Source organism: Rhinatrema bivittatum, chromosome 13, assembly GCF_901001135.1.
Source record: "Rhinatrema bivittatum chromosome 13, aRhiBiv1.1, whole genome shotgun sequence".
NCBI lineage: Eukaryota > Metazoa > Chordata > Amphibia > Gymnophiona > Rhinatrematidae > Rhinatrema > Rhinatrema bivittatum.
The window spans coordinates 44,301,899-44,317,827 of NC_042627.1; the positions used below are offsets into that span (position 1 = coordinate 44,301,899).

Consider the following 15,929-nt stretch of genomic DNA (forward strand, 5'->3'; position numbering starts at 1 on the left):
GATGTCGTACTTCTTCAGGAGACGCATCTTAGGAAGCGGTATCAAAAATTGATGATGACAGATAAATTTCCCCACCAATTTTGGTCAGCGGCTACTCCGATACACAAATATGCGGGGGTGGGTATTATGTTGCATAGGGATTTCCATTTTGAATTGAAAAAGGTTATTTCAGACCCCGAGGGTTGATACTTAATAGTGGTCATATCTGTGGGGGAGAAAGTGGTCACGCTTCTTTCGGTTTATGGTCCATCTACCCAAAAGGAGGGGTTTTATTCCTGTCTGCATTCTAGATTAGACACTGCACTGGATGGTCTCTCCATCATTGGTGGAGACTTTAACATTACTCTAAACCCCAGATTGGATAATTCTAATGGCCATAGCGTTGATTCTATATCAGCAAAGAAAGCCTTACGGGCTATTATACGTAGTCAAGGCTTGACAGATATTTGGAGATCCAGATTCCCTTCAGCCAGGAATTATATGTTCTATTCTCATCCGCATGAGAGCTATTCCCGTATTGATATGTTCCTGGTCAGTAAACAGTTATTGCCTAGAATTAAAGATTTGGATATAGAACCTATACTTTGGTCAGATCATGCCCCAATATGGTTTATAGTGCAATTCCAAGAATATGACAGGGGCACCAGGTATTGGAGATTAAACGACTCTCTCCTGGATGATACTGCCTTTGTCACACAAATGATAATGGATATTCAGGTCTATCTAGACACCAATGATACAGGGGAAGTAAATGCGGCAGTATTATGGGAGTGCTTAAAGGTAGTCCTGAGGGGTAAACTCATTTCACGGGCTGCTTATTTAAAAAAGGAAAGGGATAAATGTAGGAGTCAGCTCCTTCAACAGATAAGTGAGCTGGAACAGCAGCATAAGAACAATCCCACCAGACTGGCAGTCTTAGCGCAATTAAGAGAAATGAAACAGTGCATGGCGACCCTAGATGCTGAGCAGATAGCATATCAAATCACTTTAACTCGCCAGCAATATTTTGAAGGGGGTAATAGAGCAGGCAAATTACTAGCCCAGAACTTGAAACACAAGCAAGCGCAAGCTACTGTAGTCAAAGTAAAAGCGCACGATGGCTCTATGCTCACAGATAATAAATCCATCTGTCAGAGGTTCCAACAGCTCTATTCAGTTCTATTCAGAGCTGTATTCTCAAGATCCCACCATTAGCCATGAGCAGATAAACCAGTACTTGACTGACGTGAATCTCCCCAAACTGACTACTTCTCAGAGAGATTTACTGGACAGAGACATTTCTGAGGTGGAGATATTGGCTATTAAGACACTACAGCCTGGTAAATCACTGGCAGATTTTAACAAGTGTTTGCCAAACATCTTTGCCCCGGTCTTGACAAACTATTATCGGGCTCTGCGGGAGGACACCCAGCTCTCTACGGTGGCAAATACAGCTGGCATAACTGACCTGGCAAAACCGGGATGGGATCCCACATTATGCGGCTCATATAGTCCAATCTCTCTCATTAACATTGATTTAAAATTACTTGCCAAAATTCTCGCTACCCACCTGAATAGTTTTATAGCTAACATAATCCATCCGGACCAGTCTGGATTTATTCCAGGCCGACAAGCCAATGATAATGTTCACAAAATATTAGATGTGATTTGGTGGGTTCAAAAGCAAAAGATGCCTGCATTAGCTCTATCGGTTAATGCTGAGAAAGTTTTTGACATGGTGCATTGGCCATATTCATTTTCCTAGCGTGTAGCCAGATGGACTCAGAACAAATGGGTATAGTGTGCTCGTGCTAGCAGTTGGAGACGGATCTGACGTCAGCATGGGTACATATACCCCCACAGGAAGTGAGACAATTCAGTAATTTCAGTCTCCAAAGCAGTTTGGAGAGCCTGCACGCTCGCAGAGTGGGTTTTCCAATACTACTTTCTATTTATCTACTTTCTATATTCTACTTACTAAATTTCTACAGGAACATCGAGCCCCGCACTCCTGCGGTGATACCCTCGGGTCCCTCCCCAAGTTGAGTTTCCCGGGGTGATTTCCGTGATCCCTCGGAGGTTTAGGCCTCGGTCCGGTGGCCGAATTGCGGCAGGGATCTAGCCCCCAAGCGAGAAGGGCTCGGGCCTGGCTGAGAGGCGCCTCGGTCCCGGCGTGGACCTAGAGGCAGCGGGTGCATTTCCTCAAGTGCGGCGATGAAGGTATTTCCCCTCTCCCCCCGCAGCCGGAGACCGCCCAGGTTCCAACCGGGAAGTGCCGAGGATCAGGTAAGGCGTATATCTCTTACTTTTGGTCTCCAAGGTACGAGGATCGGCGGCGTTGCCTGTATGCGGCACGCCGTGGAGGTCGCCATTTTGTCGGCCTTGTTCAGGTATTGAGCGCCCATGATAGGCACCTGTATATGATTAAGCGCATATTATTGAGCGCATATTGGATGATATTGAGCGTATATTGCTGACCGCATATTATTGAGCGCATATTGGATGATATTGAGCGTATATTGCTGACCGCATACTATTGAGCGCATATTGGATATCATTGAGGGTATATTGCTGACCGCATATTATTGAGCGCATATTGTATATCATTGAGCGTATATTGCTGACCGCATATTATTGAGCGCATATTGTATATTATTGAGCGTATATTGCTGCCGCATATTATTAAGCGCATATTGTATTGAGCGTATATTGCTGCCGCATATTAAGCGCATATTGTATTGAGCGCATATTCTTCAGCGCTACATTCGCAAGCTGCAATGGAACATTCGAACGCTCCTGCGGCGGCGCCTCCTCATTCCGGCGTAAAAGCTCTCGGCCTCTGCTCAGCATGCCAACTTAGAGCCACGCACAACGAGGAGCCAGACTCCCTTTGTGCCCAATGTGAGGAGGCAGTGGGAGCCTCGGGCCAGGACCAGTCTCAACCGAGGTTTGCTGACAGTTCCCCAGGGGCCACCCCGGATCTAGCGGGCAGTCTCGAACAACCTGGGATCCCGGGGGACCTGGTACCCTGATGACTAGAGACCGCTTCCATTTCCTGGGTGGATCTTTTTAAGGGGATCCATGCCTTTGTACAGATGCAATCAGCTTCCCGTCCAGGCCCTGCTGCTGCTCCAGCTGATCCTGCCCCTGGACCTTCGCGCCCTTATCGTGGTGACCCGCCTCCGGGCAGTCCAGTTCAGGCGGACCCTGATGTCTCGGAGGACGAGTCTGAACCCCCCGAGGAGGGGGAACTTCCCTCGGGGATTGAGCCATATCGAACCATGAGGCGGTTCTTTCCTAAGGAGGATCTCTCCGACCTGGTATCTCAGTGTCTAGCGGAGTTGGCTATCACAGGCCCCCCCAGCACTACGGTGCCATCTACGCAGAACCCTCTGCTGGAAGGTCTTCGTCCTACGGCCCGCCATTTTCCCTTCTTGCAAGCAGCACAGCAACTGATAGTTTTGGAATGGGCTGCACCAGCGGCCTCATTCAAAGGGGGTCGGGCTCTGACGGGCATGTACCCCCTGGACCTGGCAATCAAGGAGATGTTGACGTGCCCTCAGGTGGACGCCTTGGTTAGCGCTGTGGTCAAGCGCACTACAATTCCAGTTGAAGGGGGGGCGGCCCTCAAGGAGCCTCATGACCGGCGACTGGACGCCATCCTGAAACAGACCTTTGAGGTGGCAGCTCTCTTTGCGGATCGCAACCTGCTGCACAGTGGTGACGCGTTCCTGTTTATCACAGGTCAGGAACAATGCTCCGGCAGCAGACATGGAGTCAGCTCTCTCGTTCCTCACGGGGGTCTCATCCTCTTAGCTGCCAGGAGGCAGCTCTGGATAAGGAACTGGTCAGCTGATGCTCCTTCGAAGACACACCTCACCAGAATGCCCTTTAGGGGTTCTTTCCTGTTCGGCAGCGACCTTGATAAACTGGCCAGCGCATGGGGCACCTCTCCAGTACCTCGACTGCCGGAAGATAGGTTCAAAAGGAACCAGCGCGCCTTTCCGAGGCCCTCCAGAGGTAGAAGCTCCCAACACTTCACTCCCTATAGGAGTCGCTACCAGGCACCTCGTCCTCAGGCCAGGAACCAGTCCTTTCGGACCAAGCAGCATAAGAGGGGAGCCGGCTCGGGTTCACGGCCCGGCCGCGCCTCCCAATGAGAATCAGCCGATCCATCCGGGGGACGGAACCATAGGGGGCAGGTTAACCCTCTTCTACCCCAGATGGGTCGAGATTACGTCGGATCAGTGGGTCCTCGCCATCATCAGAGAGGGGTATTATCTGGACTTACATCACCTCCCTCCGGACAGGTTTGTGGAATCTTCGTGTCCAATACACAAGGCGGCATTGGAAGCTACCCTGGCGAGGCTCCTGTCCTTGAAAGCCATAATCCCAGTACCTGCATGTGAAATGGATTCTGGGCACTATTCCATTTATTTCATGGTACCCAAGAAAGAGGGCACTTTCCGGCCCGTACTGGACCTCAAGTCAGTCAATCGATACTTAAGGGTCCCGAGGTTTCGCATGGAAATTCTGCGCTCAGTCAAGACCGCAGTACAGCCAGGAGAGTTCCTCACGGCCTTAGACTTGTCAGAAGCCTACCTGCATAATCCGATCCATCCGGATCATCAGCGCTACCTACGCTTCAAAGTTCTGGGACGCCACTTCCAATTCCGGGCTTTGCCCTTCGGGTTAGCCACGGCACCGCGGACCTTCACCAAGGTGATCGTAGTGGTAGCAGCGGCGCTCAGACGGGAAGGAATCCTTGTCCATCCCTACCTAGACGATTGGCTGATCAGGGCGAAATCACGAGAGGAGAGCCATCGGGCAACCAACAGAGTGATTGCCCTTCTGGAAAGCCTGGGATGGGTAGTCAACCTCAACAAGTTGCCTACAGCCTTCCCAATTACTGGAATACCTGGGAGTCCAGTTCGACACCCAGGCAGACAAAGTCAGTCTCACTACCAAGAGAAGGTTAAAACTTCAGACGCGTCTCCGGTCCCTGATGGGAGCCAGCCGGCCCATAGCTTGGGATTATCTGCAGGTTCTCGGCCTCATGGCATCCACCCTGGAAGTGGTACCCTGGGCAAGGGCCCATATGAGACCTCTACAACGCTCCCTGCTCTCTAGCTGGAGCCCCCGCTTCCGGAATTATTCCGTGCATTTACCTCTGCCAGCCAGAGTGCGGACCCAGTTAAGGTGGTGGTTGCAGTCCAACCACATGAGCAGGGGGTCGAAGATGTCCTCCCCCCACGTGGATTCTGCTCACCACAGATGCCAGCCTGAGCGGATGGGGAGCACATTGCGAAGAGCTCACCGCACAAGGGCGGTGGAACAGAGAAGAGTCAGGGTGGAACATCAACCGGCTAGAGGCACAGGCAGTCAGGTTAGCCTGCCTGCAATTTGCTCACAGACTGCGGAACCGGGCAGTCAGAGTGATGTCCGACAACGCCACCACGGTTGTGAATGCTGGTGGTCTCCAGCTACTATAAATCGGTCAGGGGAATCCTGTTTCACTATTTCATTGATCGTCAGTACACATATATCCATAACAGCTTTTGCAAGGAAGATTACTGAATTCTCTCACTTCCTGTGGGGGTATATGTACCCGTGCTGACGTCAGATCTGTCTCCAACTGCTAGCACAAGCACACTATACCCATTTGTTCTGAGTCCATCTGTCTACACTAAGGAAAAGGAGATTATCAGGTAAGTAATCTCAACATTGGTGCTCATTTCCTACAATGGTTGGCACAACTTTACAACGAACCGCAGGCCTGTATAAAAATTAATGGTGGCTATTCCCCTGCTTTCCAGGTGAAACGGGGAACCCGGCAAGGATGCCCACTTTCTCCCCTTCTATTTGCTATTTTTTTGGAGACTTTTGCCACACGAGTACATTCAGACACCAGTATACAGGGTGTAGAGCTGAGTCACTTTTCCTCGAAACTCTTTATTTGCCGATGACATGATTGTTTTACAGAGCCAAGCATATCTCTACCTCAGATAACCACTGCGCTAACGGATTTCAGTATGGTCTCTGGTTTCCGAGTAAATTGGGACAAATCCGAAATCCTCAATATTAGCGCTGATCCTACTGAAGCGTTATTTCTTAAATCTCAATTTCGCTTCAAGTGGGCCTCACAGAAGATAAAATGTTTAGGGATTTACTTGAGTGCCACGCAAGATCTTTTTCAGCTTAATTGTTTCTCTAAGGGTAAGATTTCCTTGGATCTAGAAGAGTGGAATCGCTATAGTATCTCCTGGCTGGGTAGGATTGCGGCCATTAAGATGACAGTCTTACCGAAATTGTTGTATCTTTTCCAAACCTTACTTATCTCAATTCCCAGGAAATGGCTAGCCCAGATACAAAAACGAATGACATTCATCTGGGGAGGTAAGAGACCCCGCAAAGCGCGACTATTGATGTTCCAGCATCGCTCTCAGGGGGGCCTAGGGGTTCATAATCTTGAATGGTACTTTTTAGCAGCTCAATTTAAACAAATAGTGGATTGGCATAAGCAGTCACCCACTAAATTATGGGTCCAATTTAGTCAACAAGTTCTGGGTACAATACCACTCACTAGTTTTATATAGCAGCCTAAAATGACCTGGTGTTTAACACCCAAGGATATTCTACTTCCTTCTATGATTTATCCATTGGGGATTTGGAATAGTAAGCATCTTCTAGTATTGGGTTCACGGGAATACCACCTGTGCACTTTATTATATGTGAATGCAGATTTCTCACCGGGACACGACTCGCAGGCTTTTAGGATTTGGGAATCTAGAGGTATTACACAGTGGGCTCATGTGTGGGGACGATCTGATTTGCTCCCCTTCCCAGACCTACAATGCAAATATGATCTCTCCGCCGCCGATCTTTACCCGTATTTGCAAATACAGCATTTTGCTAGATCAGCTATGTTAGCGGCTCATTTCCAACAAGGGAGATCAGACTTTGAGAATCTGTGTAAAGGTTGATAAGTGTGTTAAGCTGTTATTGGTAATATATAATATGCTGGGTCAGCAGGTGTCCTGCAAGTCCCCCCATCTACTAGCTTGGGAAGCGGATTTCGAACTCAATTACTCCATTAAAGATTGGGGAGATATTTTAAAGGTCTAGGTAAGGGATTAATTGCATCTTCTATGATAGAAAATTCACTTAAATTGCTATTTTGATGGCATTATTGTCCAACGCGACTACATAAAATGAATCTGAATCCGAGCATTTCTGATAAGTGCTGGAGGGGATGTCACCAGGTGGGAAATTATCTGCACATGTGGTGGTCTTGCCCAAAGATCAGCATGTTATGGGCAACTATAGAAAATTGGGTTGGTCAGATGATTCCTGCTGTTACGATTATACTGCCACAGCATGCTTTGCTGGGCATACCTATCCCTTTGTTACCGAATCCTGAACATAGATTGCTTAGTCATGTCTTCATGGCTACCAGATTAGCCATCGCAGGGAAATGCAGTATGTGCCCACCTTAACTGAAATACAGCATAAATTGGGTGACATATATTTACTTGCAGAGATTACAGCTCGAAAATGGAAATCCATAGAGAAATTCCATAGTGACTGGAAAGCATACGCTATCTGGAAAAACCAGCATACCAATTCTGGGACTGGTGTCCCTTCTTAATCGCAGATAGACACCTTACCCACTATGTACTTTATACTTTATATTACGTATCAGATACCTCTATTGATAGCATGCACAGCCAGGGATTGGGGAAGGGGGGGGGGGGAGGAATTACCTAATCAACCAAAATATAAGACAAAGATTTGGAAAGTGCTCGACGAGGTTTCTTGTTTATTGTTCATGGCATACTGCGTATTGTTTTAGCTGTTATGACATTTTGGCCTTTTCTATGGCTACCTGACCCTGTTCATACTTATTGTTGGCATATTTGACACTTTGATGTACATTGCACAATTCTTGTGATATGTGTATTATGATTTGTCTTTAATAAAAAATGGTAAATATAAAAAAAAAAAGTTGCTGCTGTATTGGTAAAGTGCTGGAAAGCAGCAGGTTTGCAATTCTGGTCTTAGCTTCCCACAGGGAGAGGATGAGTTTGAATGAGAACTGAACCCAGCTTGAAATAGGTATAAACAGTGCTTGTGCATGCTCGATTCTTCCTTTTTATAAGAAATAACTAAAGAAATTCTTCACTCACAATCTGTCCCGTTTTCCTCCTGCCCAAACAATTTGGCTACATCCAGAATACAAAGGCCAGAGTGGTGGTGTTTAATCCCAATATATTTGGAATTTTAGTTTGTGGGGGTGTTTTTGTTTGTTTTTGTTTGTTTTTTTTAATTCTACTTCGGTGCATTGTTAACACTGTGTTTTATCCTTTTTGTTATAAGCTTACATTAATAAAAAATGGTCACCTTGGATTTTATGAATTATCCTTTTTCCTTCCAGTGAAACCTCAGACTTGTGCAAGTACTGGGTCTGCTCAGTGGGAAATGCATTTCAAAGGAAAAACCATTACTCTGCAGCCTGGTTCACCTTGCAATGAATTTAAAGGATACTGTGATGTGTTTATGCGTTGCCGATTGGTAGATGCTGATGGCCCATTAGCCAGATTAAAGAAAGCCATTTTTAATCCTGAGCTGTATGAAAATATAGCAGAATGGATTGTGGTAAGTGTGCTTTCAATGTGAATAAAATTTAAAGTTTAGTTATCCTTATACTTCCTTCTGGGGGTGGAAGAAACTTATTTGTATGTCTTTAATTGCTAAGAAAAGTGTTCTTCTAAACTGGAAACTAGGTAATTTGCCTACCTTTTGACAATGGAAGGTAGAGATGTATAATTTAGCCACTTAGAATTACTGAGAAAAGAGGACCTTCTTAAAAATAGGAAGATGACCCTTGATTGTCATTTCTGTTTTTGGGAGGAGGTTCAAAATGCATGTAACTAAGATTATTTGATGTAAAAGGTTTATTACATTTATTTATTATTCACTGTGTAGTGATCAATGTATGAGAACCTTTGGGGGTGTGTGTGTGAAGGGGATAAATTGTAAAAAATCAGTCAGGCATAACTTTTGCTTGAGAATAAGACTATATATGCTGTCAGTCTTTTGATTTTTGTCATTGCTCTTACATTTTGTTGCTGACTTAATAAATGTAAAAAAAATACTTATCCTGAACGAGTACTGAGAACACAAGGTGATTTTGCTGGTGATTGAAGAGGATTTGTAAGCATTGCTTTGCTGAGAAATTGTCTTAAAGCTTGGGGAGGAAGAGAGATTGTGGGTTAAATTAATATTCAGTGTGTTGATTTAAAAGAGAAACCTAGGTTAATTTTTAGTCTTTTTTTTTTTTGTCCCCTCCCACTGACCACCAAGCACATTCTTTGATTTATAGAATGTTATCCTAATTAAGAGGACAAAAGAGACTTTTTTTTTTTTAAACGAAAATCAGTCGGGGATTTAGTTAAAACAAGAGTAACTCAATCCTTAACAATAGATTTACTGTTGTCCCCTTCCAGGTAATTACCAAACTAACAAAAAATATACCAAAGTGAAAATACTTTATTAGATTAAGCACCCTTACTCCCTTAGTAACCTTAACTAACTCAACAATATGAATATGCACTCAGTCTAGCAGCAAGAAGGGAGCTCTCCAGCCTTTTGCACTGAGTGAAAATGCATGATTATCTACCAGTAGGTGAGAGGTTGTATGTGTGCATTTGATGCAAAGAATTACTGGTGGTTAGATAATGAGTCCACTCTCTGGATGCTAAAGTAGCAGACCTAGAGGAACCAAGACAATCAGGTATATAGAAGGAAACATTCAGGGACATAGTAGTAAAATTTTAATTCGTCTGTCAGGCCTTGTGATGCCAAGATCACCTGGAAGGAGAGTATCAGGAAATGATACTGCAGCTAGAAACTGCTCTCCAGGTGACATGGCATCTGTTTACACAGAGGGCTTTTGCTTAGGAGAGAAGGGTTGCTGTAGTTAGTCATCTGTTCAATAGGAATGTAGATAACTGGGTGGCTGGTAACTTGCCTGCCTGGTGCAAGACAGGATTTTAGACAGTACTGGGGAGGAGCCAGCTGTCATGATACATGTGAGTATCAAACATAGGAAGGTGTGGTAGGGAGTTTGTGGAAGTCAAATTTAGGCATTTAGGTAGAAAGTTGAAATCCAGAACCTCCAGAGTAGCATTCATGGATATATCCCACATTCCCATGTTCAGGAAGCCAGAGGCATGCAGAGCTCCAGAGTCTGTGGATGAGGCATTGATGCAGGGAAAAGGATTTAAGATTTGTTAGGAACTAGACAACATTTTTTTATGAAAGGGGGGATCCTATTCCAAAATTATGGGCTCCAACTTAACTAAAGTGGAAGCCTGCTGTTGACACTGTTTAAAAAGATTAGAACAGTTTTTAAACTAGAATATGGGAGAAAGCCCACAGTCACTGAGCAGCACATGGTTACAAGGAGGTATCCTTGTTTAAAAATATTATCTTGGAATCCCAGAGATGATGTATTCCATGCATTCTGCCAAAAATAATCAGGTTAGGTAAAGGCGCTCTTTGCTTGTAGGGAGAGTGCTACCAAATAAGATAAGGACCAATACAAATCTGTCATGCTGACATTAGAGGTCTCACCCTGATTCATTCATCTTACTTGGTTGTTGGAATGTATCTACAGGCAAGGAATACTGGCTGCTGCACAATAACATCTGCCACTCATGTATACCAGAAAACCTTACATGGCTTCCACCTTCTCTCCTTCCTCAGTTTTTTTTTTTCTCCACTCCCTGTTTCTGCTCTGATCTGCAGAATAGAGCTGCTAATCTTCAACTATAACTCTTGTTTTCTCAGTGGGAAATGGGAGGAGTTTCTTCTAGGGCAGAGCTGGCACCATCTCAAAGGAGGGGCACCTTCTTTAACCCAAGAAGGACCTCTAAAGGTCCTGGGACTGTACTTTAAGAACCAATGTTTGTCTAGATTGCTACATTCTTTTGACTTTATTGCTTTTTCTGTGCTATAGTTAATCTGAACTATTCTTGGAACTATGGGGAGTATTCTTGAAAAAATATTGAATCTTACTAGTCCTTTATTTTAGATTGTTTAGGTTTTAGATGTGTTTCTCTCTCTTAGTCCTGGAAAATGAAATACTGATTGCAGTGGTAAAATAAGCTATTAATACAGCAGAGATTACTCTGTGTAAAAGCATCAGAGTACTAAGCAAGCCTTAACGAAAAAACACTTATTGTTTTACTTATGCATTCATTTCGAAAGTGAAACCTTGTTTTACTATACATTGTAGGCTCACTGGTGGGCAGTTTTGCTGATGGGAATTGCTTTGATAATGCTAATGGCTGGATTCATTAAGATATGCAGTGTCCATACTCCAAGCAGTAATCCAAAGTTGCCGCCTCCAAAACCACTCCCAGGTAAGAACCTGCAAATGCAGTATGATTTCATACATAGAGATGATGAAAATGTGAATTCCTTTCCATTTGAATTGTACCTTATGTGAAATTGGCAATTGCTTCTTTTCCACTAGTATATGGAAAACATTTATTAAATAAAATGTTTATTCACTTCCTCTTTAGAAAGGTAAGATGAAGGTCATTTGAGTGGTTCAGATCTCTTTCCTGTATACTCTGTATACTCAGTGTGCAGGATGATTGTGGGCTTGCTATAGATAAACTGCTTCTTGAGGGAGCAGCTGATTGTCTTCACTGCTGCCAGTAACGGCCTTCCAGTCTTGTCTGCATATAACCGTAATCTGTTTAGATCTTGAACATGAAGTGATGTCCTGGACCCAAGCCTCACCACATTAAGATAATCTTAATTTGTATGGCCTGGCTGTTCTCATCTTACCCAATGAAGAACAGCCTGGTGTAATAGTGGACGTGCAACTCTGTACAGATACTGAAGGCAGCAGCTCTTTACTCTTCTGACCAGCAACCATACTTAGTATTTCTTTCCACCAATAGGCAAATTTTCTTGCTCTGGGATATCAGATTAGGGATTTTTCACCTTCTGATTCTAGTTATTATTTGGGTGCTTGATATGTATAACATCAACAATCTTAAACTGTAAAGTACAAGAAAATGGTTAATGCCAAAATATAATTCTAGAATTCTTAAGTCGTCTATGTCAAATGATTTCAGTGATGGAACTGTACAGCTATCAAAAGGGAGTTATTCTGGAAAGGGGTGACATAAGGATTAGGCTTGAATTTGGATTGGGTGTAGGAAGATCAGGGAAGGAGCAGCCAAGATGCATAGTAATCTGGGAACATGGCAGAGCAAGCGCTATAGATACGTGGGGATATTATGAGCTCAGCAGTATGTTATTGCTTTGAACTCTAATCTGCTGGTGAAAGGTACCCATTGAAGTTTGTTTAAAAGAGCAAGGTGAACATTGTAATAACTGGATGGCTAAGCATGACTATAGTTCTGAATTTTGAGTTTATTAAGATGACAGGAATCCTTTGATTCCATTTCAGTATACTCAAGCCATCACAGAATTCAGCTGCCTGCTTTGTTTTTCAAACATTTTGCATGTGCGTTTTGTTAAAACTTACAAGAAGTATGTGACATGACATGGGAGGGTATGTATGCTTTAAGATCTTGTGTATTAGTTTCTTTGTTAATGGATGAAATTTTTAATTTCTCATTAAAAAGGCACTTTAAAGAGGAGGAGACCACCACAAACGACCCAGCAGCCTCCACGTCAAAGACCCCGGGAGAGTTACCAGATGGGACACATGAGACGTTAACAGCAGTTTTTGCCTTGGTTCTTCCTAGTGCCTACAGTGGGAAAACTTCACTCCAAAGAAAAACCTACTAAGAGTCAATGTCCGTTCCCCCCCCCCCCCCCCCCAGTCCAATGCACCATCAAAACAAAAGCAAATGAAGAGGAGGCATAAAAGGCAAGATGCTATATCCTCAAAACAAGTGGAGTTATTTACTTTTTAATGGCTGATATTTCCAGCTGACAGTGAAGAAAATTACATTTTTCTTATAAACAAATATTTTTAAGCTGTCTCATGGCACAAAGTTTTAGGAAAACATCATGAGTATATTTTTTTCCCCTTGCACCACCCACCACCATTTTTCATTAGCTGCACCATTACTTCACTTGCAGGCAAACCTGGTTCTAGTTTAAAAATAAAAAAAAAATTAAAAAAAATTTTTTATTCACAAATTGAAAGTCTATATTTTTCAACTACTAGTTGAGGCTAGGAAGCTAGATCACCTCAACATGGAGACATTACTTGCCAATGTATATAAATTGTTATATGCAACATGTATTTCTAATGTACACCTGTACTTCTGTGTGCAATTGTTTAAAAAAAAAAAGGAAGGAAAAAATTGCAATATGGATGTTTCTTTGTATTATAAAACTTTTTTCCTGCTGTTAATGAAGAAATTACTGTTTAATTGACATACTCAGGATAACAGAGGAGATGGTGTGCAGTGGCAAAAGATTCCATCATGCTCTACACTGCAGCTGTGAAGAGTATAGAGGTGTTTGTTTTTAATTTTGTTCAGTTTTTAAAATCCTCAATTCATTTTGTTTTGAACAGGTGGCTGCTAAGATACAACATACGAGATTTTCTGCTTTTCCAGGTGTACACATAACAAAAGCATTATGCATATACCAAACTCTTTCAAAATGAGGTTTTATTTAAGATTTCCATTATAGCTCTTAGATAAATATATATATATACCGTATATAATTTTTTGTAACATTTTGTCTAATTGTTCAATTTACCAAGTAAATGGATGGTTGGATGAAAATGGCTGTCTAATTTACTGGAAGAATACACTTGGGTGTAGATTTAAAAAAAACAAACAAAAAAAACCACGATCACATCCATGTGCTCGCAGTTATTTTATAACGTGGGGGTGGTATTTTTTAATTACGTGTGGTAACGCTATTTCAGTTTTTCACAGTTTCCTCCCAGTCCACTCCAATAAAGGAGAGGACTGGGAGGGGACTACCCTAACCCTCTCCTTCCTCCCTCTTCCCCTCTCCTCCCCAACCTCTAACCTAACCCTATCTAGCCCCAACTTTTGTTTAATATTTACTGCTCCTCCAGAGAAGTATCTACCACATGCTAGCAGGCTGCTGGTACGTGCTGTCCCAGCCTGACTCCCTGGCCCGGCACTTCTGCGCGTACCAGCCTCTTTGGTTTTTTGGTTTTTTTTTTAAAGAAAAGATTGCAACCAGTTTCTTTTGGTTTTGTTCAAGTATCATATATATAGCCTGGATTAGATTGTTCAGGTGAAAAGATGTATAAAAGCTGGAAAGCCAGTTCAGCTTTATTTAGCAAAATTCTTTCAAACATTTTTCTCTGCATGAGATCCATAATTGGATAACCACTAAAGTACAATTACTTAGCAAAATAAGTCAAAACTGTAACGGCAGGCCTACTGGTTTTTTTGTTTTGTTATTTTTGGAGGTGGGAAGAAGAGATGGATATGTTCCTTTCCTAAATGTGTAGTAATTATAAATTAGCAGTAAAGATGAAACAGCACAATGCCCCTGTACATACTTCATCTGAAGAGTGCAATTCATTGTCATCTTAGGAGAAAGTAAATGTCATCTTTTTATCAGGCTTTTTATGGCTATGCAGGAAACAGAAAGGGGTATTTCATGAATTTGACCTTGTGACATACTTGCTGCTCATGTTTTTTAAGATGCATGAAGCAGGTAAATTTGAAGTAAACTGTTGTAATGTTCCTGGCTTTGCTTAGGAGACAATTTAGATATTCAGGTTTACTAAAGGTGGGAAAGGTTTCCTTTTTCTTTTCTTTTTTTTTTTTGGTATTAGAGTGCAAGGTTTACATAGTCATTCTCACAATGTGACGCAAGCCAGCAAGGCCAAAACTGCTCCAGAAAATAATGGAATCTCTTCCTTGTAAAATTGTACAGTTATGTGGTGACTTTTACAAAATACAGCTTTTTTTGTACACTGGTTTAGAGACAAATTTTTGTACCTGAAAACCCAGTCCAATAGATAGACTATAAATAATTCTAAATGATCTGAAGACTAGGTAAAGTGTGTGTAGTTACTTTTACAGCCTTTACATACATTCTTTTTCAGACTGGGGAAAGGCTTAAGGTGGGTTTGCTTTTCTAAATGACTTATATTCTGCAAGGATTCATATAGTAACTTCTAGAGTGTGTGGTAAACCTCAGATCACTTTTTTTGTTGTTTTACTTGTAATGGTATCCTGTGGACTTGGTCGAGTTTGGGGAGGTATGGGCCACCCTGTTTTTATTCAGTCCAAGTAAAATGTTTTCTGAACCAAGAAATGTGCACTGAACTCTCCACTGCAAGTCATGTTAAAATGAAAAAGAAAAGATCAAGACAAATGAAAGCTAATACTACTGTCAGTTTAATGTCCACTGTGTTTTATACAGTATCTTTTTTTTTTTTTTGTTCACTTTGGAAATTTTTACTAAAAAGTTGCAAAAATTTTAAAAAGTATTGTGCAAAGATGTAAGTTTTTTTTGAAACTTGAAATGCATTAATAAATAGACTTGATGAAATTAGCATGAAAGACCCATATTTTTCCCACTGTTGCAATACTCTTGCCACATGTCATTGAATGTCTTATTTCTTTATTTCCTTGTCATCTAACACTTCAGAGAGCTCATTGTGTCCTAGCCATCAGCACCATCAACTCATCAGGTGTATTGTCATTCATTCAGCTCCTTCAAACTGGAGTACTACAAGCATTGTTCCATCTAAATTATGTGCATTTGCATGCACACACAGGAGGTGAACCTGTGCACATAGCAAAACCTAATGTGCACAAGGAATCCCAATATTCGCATTATACTGGTTCATAGCGCGCACATTTCAACTCAGTTTATATAAAGTTGCACAAAAGAGAATTTTTGTGCACATAGCCTTTCAAAAATTAGAAGGAACATTGACTACAAGAGATTTA

General features: G+C 42.6%; 1 protein-coding gene across 4 annotated transcripts in view; it reads left to right on the top strand.

Annotated features, from left to right (window-relative positions):
• ADAM10 (ADAM metallopeptidase domain 10) overlaps window positions 1-15,529 on the top strand; it is a 482,781-nt gene extending 467,252 nt beyond the window's left edge. For all 4 annotated transcript variants that reach the window (XM_029574420.1, XM_029574421.1, XM_029574419.1 and 1 more), the window contains exons 14-16: window positions 8,414-8,634; window positions 11,279-11,405; window positions 12,648-15,529. In XM_029574420.1, coding sequence (XP_029430280.1) covers window positions 8,414-8,634; window positions 11,279-11,405; window positions 12,648-12,742 — 443 coding nt within the window. In that variant the 3' untranslated portion in view covers window positions 12,743-15,529. The remainder of the gene's footprint in view (window positions 1-8,413; window positions 8,635-11,278; window positions 11,406-12,647) is intronic.
• The last annotated feature ends 400 nt before the right edge of the window (window positions 15,530-15,929 follow it).